At 42.3% G+C, this 25,369-nt stretch overlaps 1 protein-coding gene across 1 annotated transcript; it reads right to left on the bottom strand.

The window, feature by feature from the left end:
- Positions 1-7,232: 7,232 nt before the first annotated feature.
- rad54l (RAD54 like) lies at positions 7,233-19,433 on the bottom strand. The gene is made up of 18 exons (XM_069718502.1): positions 19,221-19,433; positions 17,832-17,915; positions 17,548-17,658; positions 17,398-17,458; positions 17,176-17,311; positions 15,016-15,085; positions 14,617-14,905; positions 13,059-13,183; positions 12,828-12,978; positions 12,615-12,741; positions 12,093-12,167; positions 11,248-11,378; positions 11,060-11,170; positions 9,803-9,926; positions 9,625-9,703; positions 9,366-9,545; positions 8,959-9,122; positions 7,233-8,299 (listed from the first exon to the last, which is right to left on the bottom strand). Exons 1-18 carry the CDS (start codon positions 19,221-19,223, stop codon positions 8,098-8,100), a joined length of 2,223 nt encoding a protein of 740 aa, XP_069574603.1. The 5' UTR covers positions 19,224-19,433; the 3' UTR covers positions 7,233-8,097.
- Positions 19,434-25,369: the final 5,936 nt, after the last annotated feature.

Below are 25,369 nucleotides of genomic sequence, written 5' to 3'. Positions count from 1 at the left end.
TCACCTAGTTGGGGATTTGGGTCAAACAGAAAACTAACAGCTCTTTCGACAAAATCCCATTTGAATTTCCCGATTTTCCTTCATACGCGTGGTTGTAGAAAGAAACGATCTGTCCTGCAGATAAAGGAGGAAGAGTTTGAACAGAAATCTCAGATTCCAGAGAAACGTGGGAAGAGAAACTTCTTTCTCCGAATGTTCACGTGGTGCTTCAACAGTAGACAATTAGGATTCAGCAATTCTTTATTCAGCAATCACAACACGGCACACTGGTGCAGTGGTTCAGTGATTCAAAATCAAAAAAATATAGATTACATGAAGAAGTAAAAATGTCCATATAATGGTGCAGTGGTTAACACCGTTACCTCACAGCAAGAACAGTCCCGGGTTTGGTCCTGCTGGTCAGCTCGGGCATTTCTGTGTACGTCCTCGGCCTTCATTTCTGTGGCTGTCGGTCCAGATCACCTGTCTGTCTTTAATTCGTTTTCTCCGGGTGCTCCGGTTTCTTAAGAAAAACAATCAGTGATTCGAAATGTAAAAGAAAATTAAAACTGCAAGCAGTGATATACGGGCCCTCGCACTCCCGCGCACCGCCTCCCCGACGTGCAGCGCGCGAGGGACCGCGTATCCCCCCTTAAAGTTGCTATTTTTGTCTCGTTTCCTGTCTCCAGCAGGGGGCGCTGGCGACCCGTTTGGCTACACCGACTTACAAAACACATCAGCTGTATCGTCTCACCACGCCGGATGTATGTGACACGTTTCGTGAGGTTTCAAGCATCCCTTGACCTTAAACATCAACTTCCTGTGTCACAGCGAGACATCCAACTTTGCCGCATCGTCACGGCGACACCCATTGACAAAGTCGAACGAATGTCTCAATATATCATCAACTACATGTTTAGGTTATTGTGACCCGACTTTACATTCATGTGATCAACCAGCTCGATGTAGAATGTGAAAATATGAAAAGTGTAATTTCCAGTGGCCAACAGGGGGCGCTATGACTATGAGCGAATATTCCCCCACAGGGGTCTTCAGGGCGGGGCTGTTATCATACCTGTGATGTTTGGAGAAGGTCGGTCCATGTACATAAGATTTAAAGCAACTCATAGTTTCATGGCGAGACGCTCAGACACTCAAAATGGCCGCCTCTCACAGGCACACACATCGACGAAAACGAATTATTTTGATAACTTTTAATCCCAAACATGTTTTCTATCCAGAGAAACTAAATTCAAGTCGGTCAGACCAAATCCCTCGGAGGAGTTCGACAAAGTACAACTTGTCAGAATCGCCCAAAATGGCGACTAAATTCAAAATGGTGGACTTCCTGTCGAGTTGAAGTAACAGAGTATGATAAAAAAGAGCTCTGATTTATCGCAATTAAAAAAGGAATGCACAACGCTGGAAAAAGATGTTCATGTAAAAGACAATGAGATTAAATTACTGAAGAAAGATCAGACAGAACTAAAACTGAAAGTGACTCAGTTACAAAATGATAATTCCTGTCTCAAAGAAGAGAAAAGTGATTTGTTTAAACGTTTAGATGAAGAAGAGAAAGCGTTGAAATTAAAATGCAGTAAGGTACAAAAGGATCTCTCCAAAGCTCAAAAACAGAGAGAGAAACAAAATCAAATGATAAAAAAACAAACTGTTGCTGTAGACAAGTTGATTGAAGCAGTGAAACCACCAGCACCACCACAGGGAGTCCACGTTACACCCATCTCTAAACATCCTGATTTTCAGACCGTGATGGAAGAGCATCACCAAAAAATCTCCACTTTAAAACAGGAAATGGAAGCTGAGAAGGGTAAAAAGCTCTCTCTCCAGAAGAAGGTCAAAGCTATAAAGGCCAGAGTGAAGGTTTTAGAAGATGACAATTCCAATGTAACAAGGAGCTGGGAGGATGAAGTTCTTATCAGCCAGCTGGAGACGAACAATAGAGTCCATAAAAACATCATTGAACGATTAAAGCTATCTTCCACAGAGCCGATCAAACCGTGGAAGATTTGAAAGAACAACATGAATTTGAGTTGTCACCTGAAAAATATAAGCACAAAGAAACTCCCTTAAAATTACAAACCAAATCCAGATTGATTTCCTCCCCAGCTGCATTGTGTTGCACAAATTCTCGACTGGATTGAGATCTGGGCTTTGACTTGGCCGCTCCAGAACATTCACCTCGGTGTCTTTGAACCATTTCTGTGTATCTTTTGCTGGATGTTTGGAGTCGTTGTCTCGCTGGAAAGTATAACAAATAAAATAAGTTGTAGTTCTCTTGCAGACTGAGTCAGATTATCCTCCAGGATTTGGGGATATTTTTCTGCATTCATGTTCCCCTCTACCATTACAAGCCTTCCAGGGCCTGCTGCTGAGAAGCATCCCCAGAGCATGATGCTGCCACCACCATGCTTCACGGTGGAGATGGTGTTTGTGGAGATGTGCAGTGTTTGGTGTTCACCAAACATAGCGTCTAGTCTGAAGGACAAAAAGCTCCGTTTTTGTCTCATCAGACTAACGAACCTTCTTCAGCTGACCTTGGAGTCTCCCAGATGCCTTTTGGTGAATTCCAGGCCAGATTTCATGAGCTCTTTTCAACAGTGGCTTCCTCTTTGCCATCTCCCATACAGCTTCGACTGGTGAAGAACCCGGGCAACAGTTGTTGTATGTCCAGTCTGTCCATCTGAGCCACTGAAGCTTTCACCTCCTCCAGAGTGGTCGTAGGTGTCTTGGTGTTCTCCCTCACCGGTCTTCTTCTCGCCCGGTCACTCAGTTTGTGAGGACGGCAGCTCTGGGCAGATTTAAACAAGAGCCATACTTCTTCCATTTCTTAATGATGGATTTAACTCTGTGGGATGTCCAGTGAGTTGGAAATCTTTTTGTAGCCATCTCCTCACTTATACTTTTCAATGATCTTTTCTCTGAGTTGTTTCAAGTGTTCTTTTGTCTTCATGTTGCAGTTGTAGCATGAATACTGATGAACCAGAGACTGGACCTCCCAGACAGGTGTTTTTATACTACAATCACTGGACACACATCATCTGCACTCAGTTGATCTCCATTTCACTAATGTGACACTGCTGGCATCAACTCGCTGGACCTCTGTTGGATTAGATCAGTCACTTTAAAGGGGGTGAATATTTATGCAAACACTTATTTTACACTATATATTTTTAATTAATTGATATTATTTTGTAAAAATCTGTTTTCACTTTGACATGAAAGAAGCTTTTTTTTTTTTGCAAATTCTTGTCAGAAAAGCCAAATTATATGAATATGTGAATATTTGTATAGGCATTGTATATATCCGGAAAGTATTCACAGCCAGCGCTTCACTTTTTCCACATTTGTTGTTACAGCCTTATTCAACAAAATCACGACTGTTTGCTGTCCTGGCTCCTAAATGGTAGAATGAGCTCCTCAATGACATCAGGACAGCAGAAACTCTGAACATCTTCCAGCACGAACTAAAAACACACCTCTTCCTCCTCCTCCTCCTCCTCCTTTACCTTGAACAGTAGAACTTTAGTATCTTCAAATAGAACTTACTGATAGAACTTTGTAGTTTGGCTTTCTGGAAGAAAATTATATTTTCTTGATTCCTGTTGTTCTGGTTTTGTACCCTCATGGTTGAAATGAACTTATTGTAAGTCTTTGGATAAAAGAGTCAGATAAATGAAATGTAATGTAATAAATTCCAAAATGGATTAAATAATTTTTTCCCCTCAAAATTCTACACACAATATCCCATAATGACAAAGTGAAAAAAGTTTGTTTAAAATTTGTGCAAATCTATTAAAAAAATATATATATATATATATAATATATAATATATAATATAACGCGTCCATAAGTATTCACAGCCTTTGCTCAAGACTTTGTTGAAGCACCTTTAGCAGAAATTACAGCCTCAAGTCTTTTTGAGTATGATGCTACAAGCTTGTCTCCTATTCTTGGGCAGTTTCTCCCATTCTTCTTTGCAGGACCTCTGAAGCTCCATCAGGTTGGATGGGGAGCGTCGGTGCACAGACATCTTAAGATCTCTCCAGAGATGTTCAATCGGGTTCAAGTCTGGGCTCTGGGTGGGACACTCAAGGACATTCACAGAGTTGTCCCGAAGACACTCCTTTATATTATTCATCATTAATAGAGGACAACAAGAACAACCCCAGGTTTCTTTTCATCACTGTAGCAGGCTGACAAAGAGTTCCAGTTCTGTTGAGCCCTCTATTCCTTCAGCTCTCAGCAGTAATGACTTCATTAACTTCTTTACTAATAAAATTCTTACTATCAGGGAGAGAATCGGGCCGACCCTTCCTGACACCATCACTGATGTGTTGCTAAGCAACAGCAGCCCTGAAAGCAACTGTAGGACCAGATGTAAACTTGGAACATTTCTCTCCTGTTGATCTCTCTGAGTTAACTAGAATTATTTCTTCATCTGGATCCTCTAGCTGTCTGTTAGATCTCATCCCAACTAAACTTTTTAAGGAAGTCTTCCCTTTAATTAATACGTCCATATTAGATCAGATCAACCTATCTATTGTAACCGGCTATGTACTGCAGGCTTTTAAAGTAATTAAACCTTTACTTCAAAAGCCGACTCTTAATCAGCTGTTTTAGGAAACTACAGACCAATTTACAACCTGACGTTTATTTCTAAAATCCTTGAAAAAGTTGTTTCAAATCAACTTTGTGATCATTTACAAAGGAATGATCTGTTTGAAGATGTTCAGTCTTTAGAGTTCATCATAGCACAGAAACAGCTCTGGTGAAAGTTACTAACTTCCTTTTATTAGCCTCAGATAATGGACTCGTCTCTGTACTTGTTCTTCTGGACCTCAGTTCTGCTTTTGATACGATTGATCATACGATCTTATTACAGAGATTAGAAGACGTTACGAGGATTAAAGGAACTGCATTAGACTGGTTCAAATCCTACTTATCAGATAGATTCCAGTTTGTCCATGTCAACAATGAGTCTTCCAGACAAACAAGAGTTAGTTATGGAGTTCCACTAGGCTCAGTGTTAGGCCCAATACTTTTTACTTTCTACATGCTTCCATTAGGAGATGTCATCAAGAAGCACTGCATCAACTTCCATTGTTATGCAGATGACAGTCAGCTATATCTTTCTATAAAACCAGATTAAACTAATCAGTTAGTAAAACTTGAAGCCTGTCTAAAAGACATAAAGGCCTGGATGACCAAAAACTTCCTGCTTCTAAATTCAGACAAAACAGAAGTTCTTGTACTTGGTCCTAAACACCTCAGAAACTCTTTCTGTAATCACTCAGTTACTCTAGATGACGTTGTCTTGGCCTCCAGCAAAACTGGGAGGAACCTTGGAGTTATCTTTGATGAGGATTTGTCCTTTAGACAGAAGGCAGTTCTGGAGATTTGCTATACAGTGGGTACGGAAAGTATTCAGACCCCTTTAAATTTTTCACTCTTTGTTTCATTGCAGCCATTTGCTAAAATCAAAAAAGTTCATTTTATTTTTCATTAATGTACACTCAGCACCCCATCTTGACAGAAAAAAACAGAAATGTAGACATTTGTGCAAATTTATTAAAAAAGAAAAGCTGAAATATCACATGGTCATAAGTATTCAGACCCTTTGCTCAGTATTGAGTAGAAGCACCCTTTTGAGCTCGTACAGCCATGAGTCTTCTTGGGAATGATGCAACAAGCTTTTCACACCTGGATTTGGGGATCCTCTGCCATTCTTCCTTGCAGATCCTCTCCAGTTCCGTCAGGTTGGATGGTGAACGTTGGTGGACAGCCATTTTCAGGTCTCTCCAGAGATGCTCAATTGGGTTTAGGTCAGGGCTCTGGCTGGGCCAGTCAAGAATGGTCACAGAGTTGTTCCGAAGCCACTCCTTTGTTATTTTAGCTGTGTGCTTCGGGTCATTGTCTTGTTGGAAGGTGAACCTTCGGCCCAGTCTGAGGTCCAGAGCACTCTGGAAGAGGTTTTCTTCCAGGATATCTCTGTACTCAGCCGCATTCATCTTTCCTTCAATTGCAACCGGTCGTCCTGTCCCTGCAGCTGAAAAACACCCCCATAGCATGATGCTGCCACCACCATGTTTCACTGTTGGGATTGTATTGGGCAGGTGATGAGCAGTGCCTGGTTTTCTCCACACATACCGCTTAGAATTAACACCAACAAGTTCAATCTTGGTCTCATCAGACCAGAGAATCTTATTTCTCATAGTCTGGGAGTCCTTCATGTGTTTTTTGTCAAACTCCATGCGGGCTTTCATATGTCTTGCACTGAGGAGAGGCTTCCGTCGGGCCACTCTGCCATAAAGCCCCGACTGGTGGAGGGCTGCAGTGATAGTTGACTTTGTGGAACTTTCTCCCATCTCCCTACTGCATCTCTGGAGCTCAGCCACAGTGATCTTTGGGTTCTTCTTTACCTCTCTCACCAAGGCTCTTCTCCCACGATTGCTCAGTTTGGCTGGACGGCCAGGTCTAGGAAGAGTTCTGGTCGTCCCAAACTTCTTCCATTTAAGGATTATGGAGGCCACTGTGCTCTTAGGAACCTTGAGTGCTGCAGAAATTATTTTGTAACCTTGGCCAGATCTGTGCCTTGCCACAACTCTGTCTCTGAGCTCCTTGGACAGTTCCTTCGACCTCATGATTCTCATTTGCTCTGACATGCACTGTGAGCTGTAAGGTCTTATATAGACAGGTGTGTGCCTTTCCTAATCAAGTCCAATCAGTTTAATTAAACACAGCTGGACTCCAATGAAGGAGTAGAACCATCTCAAGGAGGATCAGAAGAAATGGACAGCATGTGAGTTAAATATGAGTGTCACAGCAAAGGGTCTGAATACTTATGACCATGTGATATTTCAGTTTTTCTTTTTGAATAAATTTGCACAAATTTCTACATTTCTGTTTTTTTCTGTCAAGATGGGGTGCTGAGTGTACATTAATGAAAAATAAAATGAACTTTTTTGATTTTAGCAAATGGCTGCAATGAAACAAAGAGTGAAAAATGTAAAGGGGTCTGAATACTTTCCGTACCCACTGTATATATAGATATATATATATATATATATATATATATATATATATATATATATATATCTACCTATATATCTATATCTAGATAACTATATCTAGATATAGATATAACCACACACACACAGCCGATACCGGCAGAATGCAGCCATTAACGGTGATTCCACCGTAGCAGTGACAGAGATTTGAAATGTTGAACATGAATAAAACAATCAGAGCTGTATAAACCTTCCTTATTCTAAACTTTATTAACTTCAACTTCAGGTAAACCAGGTGTACAGCAGCTTAAGTTCTACCTGCAAACAGTGAACTGTACACAAGTTTAGTGATTCTGTTTAAACGGCGGCTGATGAAGACACACAAACAGATTCAGGGTCGTTTGGACTGGAACCCCGACAACACAGGAAATGGTTTAACTCCATGGAGGCTGAGGTTATCTGCATGCTGCATTTCAACTGCACGGGTTGTGTAAAGATGATATCGTCTCCACTAGTTGGCAGAACAGAGAATATTATTAAACGGGTGCAATCGATCTTTAAAATGTCTGAGCAGAAAGATAAAATGCTAAAACTCGTAAATCCCATTCATTCAGAGACTTTTTACCAGCAGATATTTTGACTTGTCGCAGCAGGAGATGCAAAGATGGAACAAACAGCAGGATGAAATGATGGCTCAGTTCAGCTACACGTGACAGTAAACCTGCACACGCAACAGCAGGACCTGAAGGGAAGCAGCCATCATTAATATATCTGACATGTCAGCATGTCTACCATGAAAACGTCCTGCTGAGGACAGATCAGGACTGCAGTGGCTGTTAGCAGCATTAAACTAAAACACTATGAAAGGAGTTATGTGCATGTCATCGTATACCTATCGATGACTCAGCACAAATGGGTTAATGTCGTTAAAGTCCCTGCATTAATGATGGACAGATTATTTTCATCCGTAATTTTTTTCCTGATTTGGTATAAAAAAGAAAAAGAAAAAGAAAAAGAAGAAAAGAAGCAAGCAATAAATAGTATATACAATAAGTATGTACAATATATACGTGGAGGTCTGTTCCTGCTGCTATACGATGCCCTTCTGGTCCTCGTGTGAGCGCTGGTGGAAGACGAAGGAGACGGCAGCCTCCCAGGAGGCCCTCAGCACCGGGTCCCTCAGGCCCTTCCTGTCGAAGCAGTGGTTCCACTGGGAGAGGTCGCCGGTGCAGTCGGAGTCGTCGGCAGGAGGCCGCACCTCTCTGGAGTTCACACAGCGACGGCAGCGAAACCTGCCACCAGGGAGGAAGACAGGCTGATCAGTCATTTCTGTGACAACAATATTCTTGACTATATGACAAAATACTGAAAAATATGTCATTATTAATTTAAATGACATACAATTTGAACAAAAATGTTATAGATTTATATGTCAGCAAAAACGAAACGACTTCTGTTCTTTAAACAGCAGTAACTCAAAGTCAGACGGATTGTGTACACAGGGGTGAGGGAGGATTTGGGGGTGAGGGAGGATTTGGGGGTGAGGGAGGATCGCAGCGGTGCAGCTGAACGGACTGAACACTCCCACACTGTTCTTGACATTTAGCAGCTCTGTGTTTGCAGACATTTGACTTTGAACAACTATTATAAACATATTTGACAGTTGAATTGTTGGTTTCTCTGTATAATGATGTAAAGTTCAACTGTAAGGACTTTAATGTGTTAAGTGCCATGAAATAACTTCTGTTGTGATTTGGCGCGATAGAAATCAAATTGAATTGAATATTTTCTAACCTTTGACTGCAGTGAAACACCACAGGTCAGAGTTTGGGATACGTGAGTCCACCTGAGAACCCTCCTGAGGAGGTAGGATTGGGTCCTGACATCCAGTTGTACTGAGAAGCTCGACACTGCTATGATGTTTCATTTTCATGACTAAAGTGTTTCTTACTTGTCATGCGTGTCGCTGGCGGTCTCCTCGTTGAGGGTGAAGAGTTCTCGGAGTTCCCCGAGAGAGAAGTGGCGCTCCACGTCCTGCTCCTCGTCCACCACGCAGCTGCTCAGCGCCTTCTTGTGGGCCTGTCTCTGCAGGATCTTCTCCTCGATGGTCCCCGTCTGTCAAACAAACACACCGGTCAACTGTGGAGCCTCTACAGAGCAGCAGTCAATACAGGTCCAGAATCTATCAGCAGGGAAGTCAGGCCCACTTTCTGTGTGAGCACATTTCTGTGGAAACACACCGGGCCTCATTCACTAACATGTGCGGAGAAATTTGTTTGTGAAACGTTGGTACGCTCTGTTGGTGAATGAGGCCCAACGTGTGGTGATGACGGGTTGGATGTGATGTGTTGGACTGACAGAGAGAAGTCTGTAGATGTAGCAGGTCTTCTTCTGGCCGTCCCTCCACACCCGAGCCATCGCCTGCTCGTCATTGGCCGGGTTCCAGTCGGGATCAAACATCACCAGGCGATTAGCGCCAATCAGATTGAGGCCACACCCACCAGCCTTGCTGCTCAGCATGAAGATAAACTCTGGGTTCTGAGAAACACATGGATTCAGATGCTGTTCACATGTTGTTATTAAAGCTCTCTGTGGTTTCAAACAGTCTCCAACTCACCGATGGACTGTTGAATCTCTCTACAATCTTGGCCCTTTTCTTGATGGACATGGTGCCGTCCAGTCGAACATAAAGGTATCTGAAACAGACCGAGCACACGGTTGGTGCTCACTTAAACTGACTAATCAATCCTACTCTCAGGCACAGTTAAATGCTTGTTTCTCCCCCAACAAAGCACCTTCTAGATCTGCACAGCTTCTCAAACAGGTCCAGTGTCTGAGTGTAGTTGGAGACGAGCACCACCTTGTCACTCGTCGTCGTCCTGGTCATCGCTAGGATGTAGTCAAGAACCAGCATCTTCCCTGGAACAGTGGAAGACAGAAATAACAGACACATTATGACCTGAGACGACGTGATACAGGGTTCCTACTCTCAAATGTCAAACTTTAAGGACTAAAAAGGTGAAACTTCACGACTGATCGTGAACAGAAAAACATGCTGAGCAGACGAGAAACAGACACTTTGTTATTCACATCAACTTACAAAACTAACAGAACAATTATGATCACGCACAGCGAGGTCCGTTCACCCTCAAAAACACTGACGCTCAGTGCAAAAATGTTTTCAAATGGGAACGGTAGGAAGGCAGCATGCTCCTTACTGTTGCCGTAGCAACGGAGGGCTTTCTCGCCCATCATTTATAGATCTAAAGTAGTTTTACAAACTTTACATTTAGATTTTATGTCTATTTCTATCACCCGGTCTTTGAACTCATCATTTTGTGGTCAAAGTTCTTCAAATCTACATTTTCCTGCATGTTTGCCTTCCTGAGAAGACACGTCTTCACTGAACGAACAGAAAGACGATAAAAACCTCTCAGGAAATACATGTGAAAAAAAGACCAAATGGATAATTGGCCCCAAAAAATGACCAAATCTCCTGACTTTCCCTGTCTGGAAAAGAGTTTTTAAAATTCCCTCCCAGTGGGAACTCTGGTTATAGCAAACTTGGAAACAGTTAAGAGATCAGACATCGTAGCAGCACAGAGCAAAATGAGCATTCATTCGTGTCCAACGTCAACTTCACTCCTGAGACCATTATTATCTGACCGATGAGAGCCCTGAGACTCAACCAACAGAGTGGCATTTCTGTGAGATGAAGAAAACCAATAAAAGAAAAAGCTCTCCAGATCGGAGGAACACTGCAGAGTGAGTGTTCGTCTCTCGGAGCGCCACGTCACATGATGACTGAGCCACCGTCCCTTTTATGGGAAATACAGCAGGTAAAAAATAACGTGAATTTACCTGTTAATTCTTTCAGGTTTATCTGAATCTTTTGACAGGATGCGAATGACAGTTAATATGTAATAAACCATCCATCAACGTTAAACGTCTGTCTGATCGCTGACATGTGGGCGCCTTCATGCTGCTCCACGTCTGGATTCGTGTTTAACACCATCGGAGCTGCACTGAAATGTAAAAGAACACGTTCTTACCAGAGAGCTGAGGTTCCACAGCTTTATTGCAGAAGCCGGGAGGAAACAGATCCAGCGCCCCCTCGAAGCCCTCCTCGCCCTGAACACACTTCTCATACACAAGAGCTGGGTCTGAGGACAGAGGACACACATCTTTACCTTATTATGTCCACACATGAATCGTTATATGTCACATTTTCAGCACTTACGATTGCAGAGTTTCTTGAGTGATGTGATGGAAGACAGAGACGAGACACTGATTTTGCCGTGTTGTAAGGTCTCGATGGGTTTGGCCTGCCTCAGGAAGCGCTTGTACAGTTCAGTCTGCAGAGGAGTCAGCCTGCAGGGCAGCAGCCACCACATTACCTCCATACATGCCTCAATGTAACATCTTCCTTCAGATATTATTGTCATTATATTGTTATAAAGAATATCACAATACACATATGTATCGCTAGACATATTTCCTCATTTAAATCAAGTTAAAAATAAATGTAAGTATTGTTTGCATCACTGTCTTGAAGGTTATAAGAATATAACCGAGTTTACCAAAAAAAGTTGGGACGCTGTGGGAAATGTCAATAAAAACAATGATGTTTTGCCCACATCAGGCAAGAATGGGACAACATTTCCCTTTCAAAACTCCAGCAGCTGCTGTCCTCAGTTCACCGAACGTTTCGGGAGTGTTGCTAAAAGAAGAAGCTGTCCCAACTTCTTTGAGATGTGTTTGTTGGCATCAAATTCAAAATGAGCACATATTTTTCACTAAACAATAAAATGTCTCTTTTTCAACATGTGTCTTGTTGTCTTTGATCTAATTTGATATTAAATATGGGTTCACGTGATTTACAAATCGTCACATTCTGTTTTTGTTTACATTTGACAAAATCCAACTTTTTGGGAAACATGGTTGTAAATGAAACCTACAAGTAACGCATCGAAAAAGATCCTATTATAGAATTGGAAGTGAAACTCGGATATATATGAAAAAAATCTCTTCAATGTTTCATCTCTGCTTTTGCAACAAAACCTGAAAGCAGGTGAAGAAACCTACCTGCAACACACAACCTGCTCGATTTTAACAGGAAGATACTTCGACAATATATCAGACGTTCTCCTTATCAAGCACCTGTGGACACAGATTATGGGCTGTATGACAGAAGTAAAGGAAATTTGACTGAAGATAACGTATGTAAAGAAAGAAAACGGTGCAAAATATGAGATTTGCTTAAAGAAGACTTCTTTTTTTTTCTCCTCCAAATATGTGCAGTTGGGCACGAATGTTTAATTATAGGAAGAGTTTTGAAAACAGGTTTAATGGAGGAGAGAAAAGAGTGAGCTACTTTGATAAATACTGTCAAACAACTTGCTGTATAATCTCAAATTATTTGTATCATATTGACAAATCTTACTTTAAACTATCCGAATGGCTATTAAAGCCAGTTTATAATGCAACAAACATACCATCAATTAAATAGAAGAAAAAAATAGGAAAATGAAATAGGAAAATAAAGAATGAAAATCAGAGAATAAAGTGAGAAGGACAGACGACCTTTGTAAAAGTTTCCGAGCTCACCTGTTGACGATGCCGATCAGCTCTTTGAGTTTCTCTTCTCCACTCTGTCGTTCTTTATCGCTGGCCATCGCATCGCGACCCTTCAGGATGGGAAGCTCAAAATGCTTTTTAAACTCCTGGGCTGTACCTGCCGTCCAAGCGGAGGATCAAAAGAGATAGGATGAGAAACGAAGCCGATACGTGCGACCTGTTGTGTGTGTGCGTGCTGCTGACCGAGGATGCCGGCATTTACAAAGTGGACCAGACTGAAGTACTCCAGCAGGTCGTTCTGGATCGGCGTGCCCGATATCAGCACTCTCCTCTGGGCGCTCATGGCGTTGAGAGCCTGGTACGTCTGGTTGTCAGAGTTCTTCAGCCGGTGGCCCTGCGGGACACAACTATGAACGTTATCTCATTGTTGTTGTTGTCATATATCTTTGAATTATTAAGGATGAGGTGAATTACCTCGTCGCAGATGACAAGTCCGACTTTGCCCTTGTGCAGAACGGCAGTGTGCAGCCGAAAGGTCTCGTATGAAATGATCAGGATGGGGGTCGGCACTCTTAAACCGCGCTGAGACATGAAGTTCACTAGAAACCACAGAAAACCCAATATCGTCCACACACACAGCGATTCAAGACAACATCTGAAGTTTGGGATTTTGAACTTTTAATAACAGAAACAAATCTGAAAGGCGTCTAAAAGGGAACCTGAAGTGCTGACAGGAATCAGGATATTCTTTTGGGCGCCTGAAGTCACCCAAACTGTTTTAATTCTACACATCCAGCAGACGGAGAGCAACATCATCACGGACTTCACTTCCTGTCTGTGTCCATGTGATGTCCAGTGTTCACTCCCCTTGGAGCTCTGGTTGGGTCTCCACCAACTTATCAGGCTCTAAACTGAAGTTAACCGGGCTGTTTTCCACTAAATGAGCTGCCCCATTACAAATTTCAATGTCTCTTCAACTCTGAGTGCGATGAACTTTTCTCAGGTTTCCCACAGGTCGGTGAACTTCAGGGAATCAGGGAATCTTAACAACTCTTTTCCAGAATTTGTTTCCATGTTAAAACTTTTAGTTTTCATGTAATCAAATGTAATATCTTCCATGTCTGTAGCCGTAACGTTAGTTATCTAGTTATTGTCAGTGTGTTTGTGTTTGGTAGCATTAGTGCTCACTGACACAAATTAAAATGTAGTTTATGAGGCTGTGAGCTAATTACTGTTATTGTTAGATCAATGATTTCTCTCTGAAACCAGGATTTAGAGATGGATTTAATTAGTTTTAATATCAAACAGATGAACGTGTCAGCCTGTTTTTAACAGACATGTTTGTTTCTTATCGGTTCAGAACAACGGCAGCATGTTTCTCTGTTTACTACAGGTCGTGGAGTTTCAGTGACTGAAAAGTCACTAACCGTTGGGGAGTTTGACCTTTGACCTCTAGTGTGAACCCTGGTTTTCTTTCCCTCTCCTTTCAGCTCTACCTGTTATACTGCGCCACATTTTACTACCGCTGATGCAGGTAACAGTTGACCTGCTTCAAAAGGCCTCGTAGTGTCTGTTGTAACCTGCTGACGGGTTTCACAGGAACACTCTGCTGTCAGCGAGGAGTTCGGATCAATGAACCTCCGGTCGGGTTGTTAATGCTGAACTTCCACATGGTTTAATATACGTGTCGAAAACAGAGATTGCGCGACACAGAGGAGCTTTTATGAAACAGGATCTAACTTCTGCGACAAAACACTTTCAAGGCATCGAGGGAGTGAAGTGCTGTAAAGTGATCTGTTGCCTTTTATACAGGCTGGATAGAAATATGAATTATAACCAAATAAATTACATACATTCACCACATTGCCAGAAAGCAGACTTTTTGCATGGGGTCTATTTAACTCTGTTCATTTGGAGGTAGTTGTCTAAACGCACAGTTGACGGCCTTGACTCTGGTGTTCCTCACGGCGAGCTACTTGCAGACACTTTGCTGTGAATATTCAGAGAGAGACAGCCGGCAGAGGTTAACTACCTAGTTTCCTGTCGATCTCCTCCTTTGAACCTCCGTCGATGGCGACCGGTGTGACGCGTCCTCCCAGCCACTTTCCTACTTCGGCGTACCAGTTGCGAACCAGACTGGAGGGCGAGACCACGATGGCCTTGTCTATCTCCGGCGTGGCGTCGGGGCTTTGGCGTAGCAGGGTCCACATGAGGGTGATGCACTGCAAAGTCTTCCCCAGACCCATCTCATCTGCCATGATGCAGCCATAGGACCCTGCGATGCGCCTCCCCATCACACACTCCCACAGGAACTTCACCCCCTGGACAGTTTAAAGACATTTTTTAATTTCAAAATCAAATTGATGCTCCTCTAACTGACTTTTTCTGCAATTAAATGTTATTATTCTGACAAATCATCCGGTGGTTGTACCTCTCTCTGATGGGGTCTCAGCACTTTTCCTAAAACTGGATCCACAACAACATGGACGGGGAGTTTTTCTCTGGAACAAAGAATGGTCTTTTTAATCCCAAACACTTCCAGCACTCTGTGAACACACCACCGTATCTGTGAACACACCACCGTACCATCCCGGACTGTAAAATGCTTCCCCAACAACAAGCTGTGGATCACCAGTGACCTGAAAGTTCTTCTTAATAAGAAGAAAGCAGCCTTCAGGTCTGGGGACAGGGAGGAGCTCAGGAGAGTGCAGCGCCACCTGAAGGAGAAGATGAGGGAGTGCAAGGACTCCTACAGGAGGAAGCTGGAGGCCAAACTCCAGCAGAACAACGTGAGGGAGGTGTGGACCGGTATGAAGGAGATTACTGGGTTCAAGGGGAGAGAGAGAGACAACCAGGGGGCTCCCTGGAGAGGGACAACCAGGGGGCTCCCTGGAGAGGGACAACCAGGGGGCTCCCTGGAGAGGGACAACCAGGGGGCTCCCTGGAGAGGAACGACCAGGGGGAACCTGGAGAGGAACAACCAGGGGGCTCCTGGAGAGGAACGACCAGGGGGAACCTGGAGAGGAACGACCAGGGGGCTCCCTGGAGAGGAACGACCAGGGAGCTCCCTGGAGAGGAACAACCAGGGGGAACCTGGAGAGGTCAAATGAACTAAACTGTTTCTTCAACAGGTTTAGTTCACCGCCCTCATCTGTCTCCTCCACACCTCACACCTCCAAAACACCTCTGCTGCCTCCCCCCTCTGCGCCCCCTGGTGAACTGCATAGAGCCCTCAATCTCAAAGGGCTCTTCCTCCATCGACACCTCGGACCCCCCCCCCCCACACACACACACACACCCCTCACCCCCCTCTCTGTGACGACTGGCCAGGTTAGGAGACAGCTGGAGAGAATCCACCAGCGCAAGGCTGCAGGACCTGACAGCATCAGCCCCGTGGTCCTGAAGACCTGACGGCATCAGCCCCGTGGTCCTGAAGACCTGACAGCATCAGCCCCGGGGTCCTGAAGACCTGACAGCATCAGCCCCGTGGTCCTGAAGACCTGCACCGTCCAGCTGGATGAGGTCCTACAACACCTCTTCAACCTGAGCCTGAAGCAGGAGGAGGTCCCGGTGCTGTGGAAGACGTCCTGCCTGGTTCCTGTCCCCAAGAAGACGACTCCATCCGGCCTCAACGACTACCGTCCGGTTGCCCTCACATCTCATGTGATGAAGGTGCTGGAGAGGCTGGTCTTGGCCCACCTCAGGCCGCTGGTGAAATCTTCTCTGGACCCTCTACAATTTGCGTACCAGCCTCATGTGGGAGTGGACGACGCCATCATCTACCTGCTGCAACGAGCTCAGTCTCACCTGGATGGAACCGGTGACTCTGTGAGAATCACCTTCTTTGATTTCTCCAGTACATTCAACACCATCCAACCACTGCTGCTGGGTGAGAAGCTGCGGGTGGTGGGGGGATGGTGGACACGTCCACCGTCTCCTGGATCAATGACTACCTGACAGGCAGACCACAGTTTGTCCGTCTGGGCAGTGTGCTGTCTGATACGGTGGTCAGTGGTACTGGAGCTCCACAGGGAACTGTTCTGTCTCCTTGTTAGAAAGCTCTGTCTCAGTCACAGGTCCTCCAACAGCATCAGGAGCAGAAACACACAGCTGAAAGCAGCCACAACGGATCAGAACCAAACATGGGACTGTTGTGAAGTGATCCTCTCTGAGTCCTGATCTGAATCCTATCAAACATCTAAAGAGCTGAAACATGCAGTCTGGAGAAGGACGCCTTCAAAGCTGAGACAGCTGGAGCAGTTTGTTCTGGAAGAGTGGACCGAAGTACTGCTGACGGGAAGTCTCGCCGGGAGACGGAAGGTCTCGCCGGGAGACGGGAAGTCTCCCCGGGAGGTCTTTGCTTTATTGTTTAAAATATTCTGTTGAATCAAAAATCAAAAGCAAACTCTTTATTATTTCAAAGCAACCAGTGGGTTTTTCTTTTTTCTCGAAGGGTACCAACAAATTCATCCGCGACTAGTTTCCTGCTTCTGTTCGGAGGATCTGAAGTACAAACATGGTTTGTACAAATATGAAAACAACATAATAACAATCGAGTGAAAGATGATCATCTTTTGTGTTGATAACCTACTTGTCAGCTTTGATCAGGTCATGGGGGGTCAGAGTCGGGGGCTCGTAAAGAACCAAGGCATCTTCTGCAAAGGGATCATGAAGCGCTTTCCTCACGCCTGCACGCTTCAGACCAAGAGCCCTGATTCCCAGCGAGCCTGCAGGTCGTTCACGAAGAGAAATCATGTTTTACCCGTTATGATGCACATAAAAGGAGAATCCACCGTGACCAGAAAAATGTTACCTGTGTAATTTTGGATGGGAACTTTAAAAGGCTTGGAGAGGATGCTCCGTATAAACGCCTCCTGCAGAGAGAATCTGAACATGTGAGCCGAGTCTCGTCACACATACAAAGTGTAAGCTGAGATATGATGTGGTAGACCTCGATGCTTACGTGTCGGTCGCCGTCCGTGACCGCAGGCTGGTTGTTCACCTGCGTGAAAGGTTTTCTGAAGGGAGAGATGTAGCTGCTTCTCATCTCATGATCACTTTTTCTTCTTTTCTCCTGTGAAACGGCATCACACAGTTTTTAATTCAAAACTACACCTGACGCTCTCATCAAGTGTCATCATGACAGATAGCTTAATATTACACAATAAATGACCCATCAGAGACATCTAAAGTCTCATTATAAACAGTCTGTGTTTGAGCCAACAGGCCATCAGCTGGTGCACTTACAGATCTACACGTCCAGTCCTCATCTTCACAGGAATCCCCTCCTTGTTTCCGTTTAGCGACCTGACTGGGGGCGAGACTCCTTCTCTGTTAGACACGAGCATACAACGCACAATTTAGCTTCCCGTTTGGCATTAAAGGGAAAAGTTAAGTGAAACTTCACTGAAGCTCTTTACACACTGGAGGGGAGACAGATAAATAGCACAAAAAAGCACAATATTTCACTTTAAAACTCCAGCAGTGAGATTTTTGCTATTTGGAGCAGGAAGTGACCATATTTGGATGAGCTGGGGGAGGAGCCAGCGGTGGATCTGACCGATCTGATTGGAAACCTGACGATATTACGTCCCGCCCACCGATAGCTGTAACCTGACTGCAGCACAGGCCTGTCAATCAAACAGACACGCCCCCAAAAACAGGTCTTCTTGAATCTTCTTTTCTAATGAATGAGGGATTATTTTCAGATGGACCTCCAGAAAACTAATAAGAAGGAGTGACTTTAGCTAACAACACCGAGATAACTGATGGACACATTTTATTCACTTTAGATTTGATGAGAGAAGTTGAATGGGAGTCTATGGAGCCGGAGGCTTTTTGGAGCCGACCTCTAGTGGCACTCGCTGGTATTGCAGCTGAAGACACTTCTGGATCAGAACCATTTTACAGACCTGAAGCTACGAACACTTTTCTATCCAGTCTGTGGTCTCAACCTGATGATACAGGTGAGCCGACCAATACAAGTTGAGGGGTGTCCAATAAATCTCTCTGTGAGCTTGTCGTCCATCATCTGAATGAATATTCTCCATGAGATTGGTTGATGACTTTATTTGAATTGCAAAAGCTCCGAAAAATTCACCTCCTTCCTAGAAAACAAAAAGCCGCTTTTTCACGGCGCAATATTTTTTCCTTCAGTGTGAAAGTAGTTGAAGAATTACAAACATGAAATAAGAAAACATGTCAGTGTGTGAAGGCTTTCCGTCTCCATGTTGATCCACCTTTTAAAGCATGTTAGACATTTAAAGCCTCAACCATGTCTGCAATGCACTTTCACATTTTTGAAACCTTTATTCTGTTTTTGAAAATTAATCAAAAGGGACATTTTCCTTCTTATAGACCACATCAGACCCGGTCCAGATCTAACATGCACACAGGTCAGACCCGGTCCAGATCTAACATGCACACAGGTCAGACCCGGTCCAGATCTAACATGCACACAGGTCAGACCTGCACTGTATTATTAGGGGACACTTTCTGCGCTTTTAAACCTTTATTCCGTTTGTGAAATAAATGAAGTGAGTTTTCACTTCTGGACCACATCACACGTGGTCCAGAAGTTAACTTCTTTAACAGCGGACTTTTCTGGAATTAACTAGTATCTCGGGTTTTACTTACCATGTTTCTGCCTCGGAGAGACTTCCTGTCTGGTTCTGGTTCTGGTTCTGGTTTCCCTGGCTACCCAGAAACATCCAGAGGTTCTGTGTGCTTCGTTTCAACGGCGGTGCTGCTCATGTCTGTTAGTTAGTTAGTATAACCCTGTTAGTTAGTAGTATACCTCTGTAGTATAGCTGTTGGTTAGTTAGTATAACCCTGTTAGTTAGTAGTATAACCCTGTTAGTTAGTATAACCCTGTTAGTTAGTAGTATACCTCTGTAGTATAGCTGTTGGTTAGTTAGTATAACCCTGTTAGTTAGTATAACCCTGTTAGTTAGTAGTATACCTCTGTAGTATAGCTGTTGGTTAGTTAGTATAACCCTGTTAGTTAGTAGTATACCTCTGTAGTATAGCTGTTGGTTAGTTAGTATAACCCTGTTAGTTAGTAGTATACCTCTGTAGTATAGCTGTTGGTTAGTTAGTATAACCCTGTTAGTTAGTATAACCCTGTTAGTTAGTAGTATACCTCTGTAGTATAGCTGTTGGTTAGTTAGTATAACCCTGTTAGTTAGTAGTATACCTCTGTAGTATAGCTGTTGGTTAGTTAGTATAACCCTGTTAGTTAGTATAACCCTGTTAGTTAGTAGTATACCTCTGTAGTATAGCTGTTGGTTACTTCCTCTCTGTGTCTGCTCGCTGACTCAAATTCGCGCTAAATGTTGCACAACACTACGGCAAGCCTGAAGGACAATCATCTGCAGTCTGGAGGTTTCGGTGGAAAGGAAAAAACACACCTCACGAGTCTTACCCTAAAATTGTTTTGAACTTGAACTGTTCAGAGGGCAAGTAAAGATGAGGCGGAGAATTCATGTGGAAAAAGGGAACCGCGGTGTTTGGAAGAAGTCTTCTTATACTAGACTACGTCACTATGCGACGGCGGATGTTAATGACGTGTCTACCTCGTGGAACTACAATTGTAAGAGGATGGACTACAAAAAGCGCACCGTGTTGTTACTGCGTCAAGTCCAAAAACACCTTACAGGCCTTACATAAACCAATAATCTCAATCAGCAATCAATAAAATATTGTTATACCTCTACGGCTACGTTATTGATCAGAGAGGTCACGTTATACTGCAGTGAGACTGTGAAACAGAAATCTGCCTGTAATAAAACTTTTGATATGACAGGAATATATGTCGAATTTAGTACAAAGATCAGACTCACTAACCGTTAAATAAAAATATCAAAACACACATTTCGAAATATTTAGCACCCACCTGTCAATCATGACTTGGTCACACAAACAGACAAACCAACTCGAGAACAGAAGATCAATTAAAATACAACATGTGTTTTACTTAATATAACTTGTAATATTATATTTTTTGTATGTTTGTATGTATGTTTGTTTGTTTGTATATAATATATATAGATATATAATGTACTGTATAAACTGTGCATTTTATATTGTATATTTTATATTTATATTTCTTACTGCTATTTACTGCTATTTTATTGCTTTTCTATTATTATATTCTATTCTATTATTTTATTCTATTATTTCTATTATTATCTTATTGCTTCTGTATGCTGCTGTAGCGAAAAAATTTCCCCTCGGGGATGAATAAAGTAAATACCTACCTACCTACCATATTTAGCTACATCTTGAAAATGTAATTAAATCAAAAGAATGATGTCAAATCTAAATAAATGTGTAAAATGAGAGAAATACAAATTTTATGAGAATTTTCTTCGAATATAATTCTTTTTTTTTTTTTTTTTTTAAAGAAATCAGTTAAATGCAGTTTAATGTCATATGCATTTGTTTGGAGTTTTATTTGATGTGTGATGAACTTATTCCTCCAGCAGGTGGCAGATTCCCCTTCCTTTACATCCAGGTTTATTTCTATGCTGAGCTCAGAAAGTCTGGCTCCGCCTACTGTGATGTTCTTACCTTCCTACACTCACCTGTCTCCTAAAACAGCTGGCATTCAACACTTTGCACTACACCACACAGTGGATGTCTGGGAGTTGCAAGGTTATTTCGATATTAAAATATGAAGGAGCAGATTCTACTGAGAAGTTGAATGGGAGTCTATGGAGCCGGAGACTTTTTGGAGCCGCTTAAGACACTTCTGTATCGGAACCATTTTTCAGAGCTGGAAGCTACAAACACTTTTATGTGTCCATGTGTGGCACCCAGGCTGGCTTTGTAATGGAAAGAAGTAAGGGAAATCTAAATGTATAAAATATGAGACCTTTAGTTGGTCCAAAGATAAGCTGAAGGTTCTTTTCTCTGAGTTTGTTCCTGTTACAAACTAAACCCTCGCAGTGATCAGTCTTTATAAGAGGTACAATCTAGATTGAAAATAGAAAACTTCATATCTACCAGACAAAAGACGCTTTATGATGTTTATTATTTACAATGGATACAAAAATAGTGATCTGAAGCCATTTTAGAATACATTATGAAATGCTCTGAATATATTCAGGATGATACAGTAACAACATGCTGTACATGAAAACTGGTAACATTTCTTACAAGAGATTGATTTGATATGCAGGGTGGAGACACTATAGATTAAAGGCTTGGTGGGAGAGGAGTGCAGGAACCCTGGTTCAGGAGCGCCCTGCACATCTATGTTCACACTAATCCAGAGTCAACTGCTGCTGCCATGTAAACGATGCTGTATCAACTTTCTGTAATTGATCTGGTATTAATCAGAATAAATGAGACTGTGAACTGTTTGTTTTGCACAAGGATGTCATTCATGGATTAAGTTTTATATCTGTGTATCCTCACTGAATTTTGTTTGAGTAAACTAGTAAATTGGCTTCCATCCCAGCTTCGTCATACACTCCATATGAACTGAAGTGTTCCAGCAGAATAATTACGGAAAGAAATGTTTATGGTAATTTAATAGAGGAGAGAGGGTTGATTTAAAAAAAGAGCCCATAGTTGTGGTTGTAGTTTAAAATGATTTGAATTATTCATTTGTAATTATAAATCAATTCATTATATTTTGTCATTGACCAGTGAAAACCATATATCTCCAGATTTAATTAAAATTTTTGATAAACATAAGACTTAAATGTTTTTTTATGTTGGGATAAATTGTCCCAAAATAAAAGTCTAAACACTCATTAGATTTTTCTACAAAATGCTTCATTACAAAGCTGAAGAGGGAAACATTTCTTAGCTCATGAGAAGACGACATTTTAAAAATACATGCTTTTCACTGGACGGCAGAATTTTGCATTGAAAAACTAAATTTATAATGAGTGAAAAATAAAATGTTCTTAGTCTCTCTTTAAACTGCAAGTTAGCAATGACATTTAAAAACCAATATTTTTTAAAACTTTGATTCCTGTTTCAACATGAATTTTTATATTTTGCTTTAATTCAAATAAGACCAAATCTGTGAATGGCCAGTATTAAACTGGACAATTGTTATTGTTATTCTGATTTCAAACTCCAGGCCGAAGATGCTTCATAATAAACATGCTTTAGGATTCAAAGAATTTTATGAACCTGTGCCTAAAGCGTAGGACGACAAACACTCTGGTGGATACAACTGACACTGACATCGAGTACATAGATACAAAGAACGCCTCAAAATGAACTTCAAGTCAAGAATCAGTTTCATTCTGTTCCTGACTGAATAATTGTTCTCTGTTAAATTAGAAGAACATCAAAGGCAAACATAAATATTCCTGGCGACTTCATGAATTACGAGATATCTCCCTGGCAATTCATATGCAAATACAGAATAAATGAATTAATTTAAACAATAAATATTTTTATGTACATTAAGACAACATGATGCATAGCATCTGATAGACTTCAATGGTACCAGAAAGCTTCAGAAATAATGTTGCAAGCCATTTACAGTCATGCATGAATTTGTTGGTACCCCTCAACAAAAAAAATATATAAAAAATGTTCTCTGAAATAATTAGAAATTTATGTGGCAAGGACAAAAGTGATGAAACCCGTAAATTAAAACTGTATTTTGCTGTTCAACCTTCAGTCAATGAGTCAATCACTACAAACAGATGACGTGTTTCTCTCGGCGAGACCTCCCGTCTCCCGGCGAGACTTCCCGTCTCCCGGCGAGACCTTCCGTCTCCCGGCGAGACTTCCCGTCAGCAGTACTTCGGTCCACTCTTCCAGAACAAACTGCTCCAGCTGTCTCAGCTTTGAAGGCGTCCTTCTCCAGACTGCATGTTTCAGCTCTTTAGATGTTTGATAGGATTCAGATCAGGACTCAGAGAGGATCACTTCACAACAGTCCCATGTTTGGTTCTGATCCGTTGTGGCTGCTTTCAGCTGTGTGTTTCTGCTCCTGATGCTGTTGGAGGACCTGTGACTGAGACAGAGCTTTCTAACACTGGGCAGCACGTTTGGCTGCAGAGTTCCTCGATAGTCTTCAGGTTTCTTTGTTTCTTGTTTGCATGGTGCAGTCTGACTCTGATGTACTGAGACCTTGGACCGTCTCCTTGGTTCTTTGTGGACCATCAGCACCGTTCTTCTGTTCAGTCTGTTCAGTTTTCCTCTGCAACATCAGACAGTTTGACTCCAGTCCCATGGACCTGAAACTGGTTCATAATATTTGCAGCTGTAGTCTCAGGAACATGAAGCTGTTTGGAGATGAAACTCTTCCAGCCTTGAACATGCTGAGAGATCATTTTCCCTGTGCTTTGTTTTCTCTGCTCCATGTTCAGTGTGCTGCACACAATGATACCAAACACCCTTTAAACAGGCTCAATGACAGATTACAAGACTGAAGACATGCAATGCTGATTAAAGAAAACAGTTTGAAATATCATTATGATACAACTGTTGAACCTCTATAATCTTTTCAAGGAGTACCAACAAATCTGTTGAGGTCATTTGAAAATAATCTTTGTAGAAGAAGCAATGATTTATCTCTTTACAGACTTTGTCTGCTTTAATCTGAGAGACCAAACGCTGCAGGTTTACAGGAGAAAACAGCTTGAATTTAGTCCCCGAAGCAGTGTTTCAATGAGCTGTTTAAGGTATCTACAAATTCATCCATGACTATCGTGCATTGTACCACAACTACATGCACACAAGCTGACAGCACACTGAACATGCACAAACCGTTTTATTACAGTAACGTGTACTGTTTCAGTACTGCCTATATATCATAAATAAATATTTGACATAACATCTTTCTGTTCAGATGAGGTTTATGCTCTTAATCTTACTGTATTCCTGTGTTTGTGTAATGTCTTATCCACAATTGGATGTCAAGATTGATAACAGTTTCACATAGGGGGCTTTTAATTTGCCTTTTTTCGTGTGGTGACCCTGAAATTCATCTGGTCTGCCATCATGATGACTAAATTCCTAATTTCTGTTTGGAGGAGGGGTGGAGAGTGGTGCTACAAATGACCATCAATTACTAAATCAGTTATTGATTAGACACTGCAGCTGATGAGATTGCTCTAATACTACGTCACACGGCTAAATAACACCTACAAATTAGGTGTAATTTCATTTATTTGTATTCTGGGAAGGTGGCAACCATCAGTGATGTCATCGTTGGTTTGTGAACGTTATGAATCCTCCAGTTCAGATTCTGTCCGTCACCATCTTGTTAGTTCGGAGCGGTTTGGAGCAGGAAGTGACCATATTTGGACGAGCTGGGGGAGGAGCCAGCGGTAGATCTGACCGATCTGATTGGAAACCTGACGATACTACGTCCCGCCCACCGATAGCTGTAACCTGACTCCACCACAGACCTGTCAATCAAACAGACACGCCCCCAAAAACAGGTCTTCTTGAATCTTCTTTTCTAATGAATGAGGGATTATTTTCAGATGGACCTCCAGAAAACTAATAAGAAGGAGTGACTTTAGCTAACAACACCGAGATAACTTTTGAAAAACCCTCTAGTGGCACTCGGTGGTATTGCAGCTTAAGACACTTGTGCATCGGCCTCATTTTTCAGACCAGGAAGCTACGAACACTTTTATACACAGTCTGTGGTTCTGAGACTGAATTTCGTTACAAATATTGGACCTGTTGTTACTGTAGATCTGATTAGTAAAGAAAACATAAAACTTTTCATTTGATTGTTTTTTTCTCGTTGTAGTTCAAGGAGATTTAGTTTGTCCCGTTGTATACCAAAGGTACCAAGA

Source organism: Brachyistius frenatus, unplaced genomic scaffold (assembly GCF_029030835.1).
Source record: "Brachyistius frenatus isolate BFR_SWC_R1_liver_20210118 unplaced genomic scaffold, ASM2903083v1 Contig_192, whole genome shotgun sequence".
Taxonomy (NCBI): Eukaryota; Metazoa; Chordata; class Actinopteri; family Embiotocidae; genus Brachyistius; species Brachyistius frenatus.
This window is presented reverse-complemented; position numbering and strand designations above follow the sequence as displayed.

Excerpts from the sequence above, each read along its gene's own strand:
- rad54l (XM_069718502.1), bottom strand. Across the intron at positions 14,906-15,015 it reads TGAGACCCCATCAGAGAGAG|GGGGTGAAGTTCCTGTGGGA; the intron begins GTACAACCACCG and ends TAAACTGTCCAG. Across the intron at positions 9,927-11,059 it reads TGTGGAACCTCAGCTCTCTG|GGAAGATGCTGGTTCTTGAC; the intron begins GTAAGAACGTGT and ends CCACTGTTCCAG.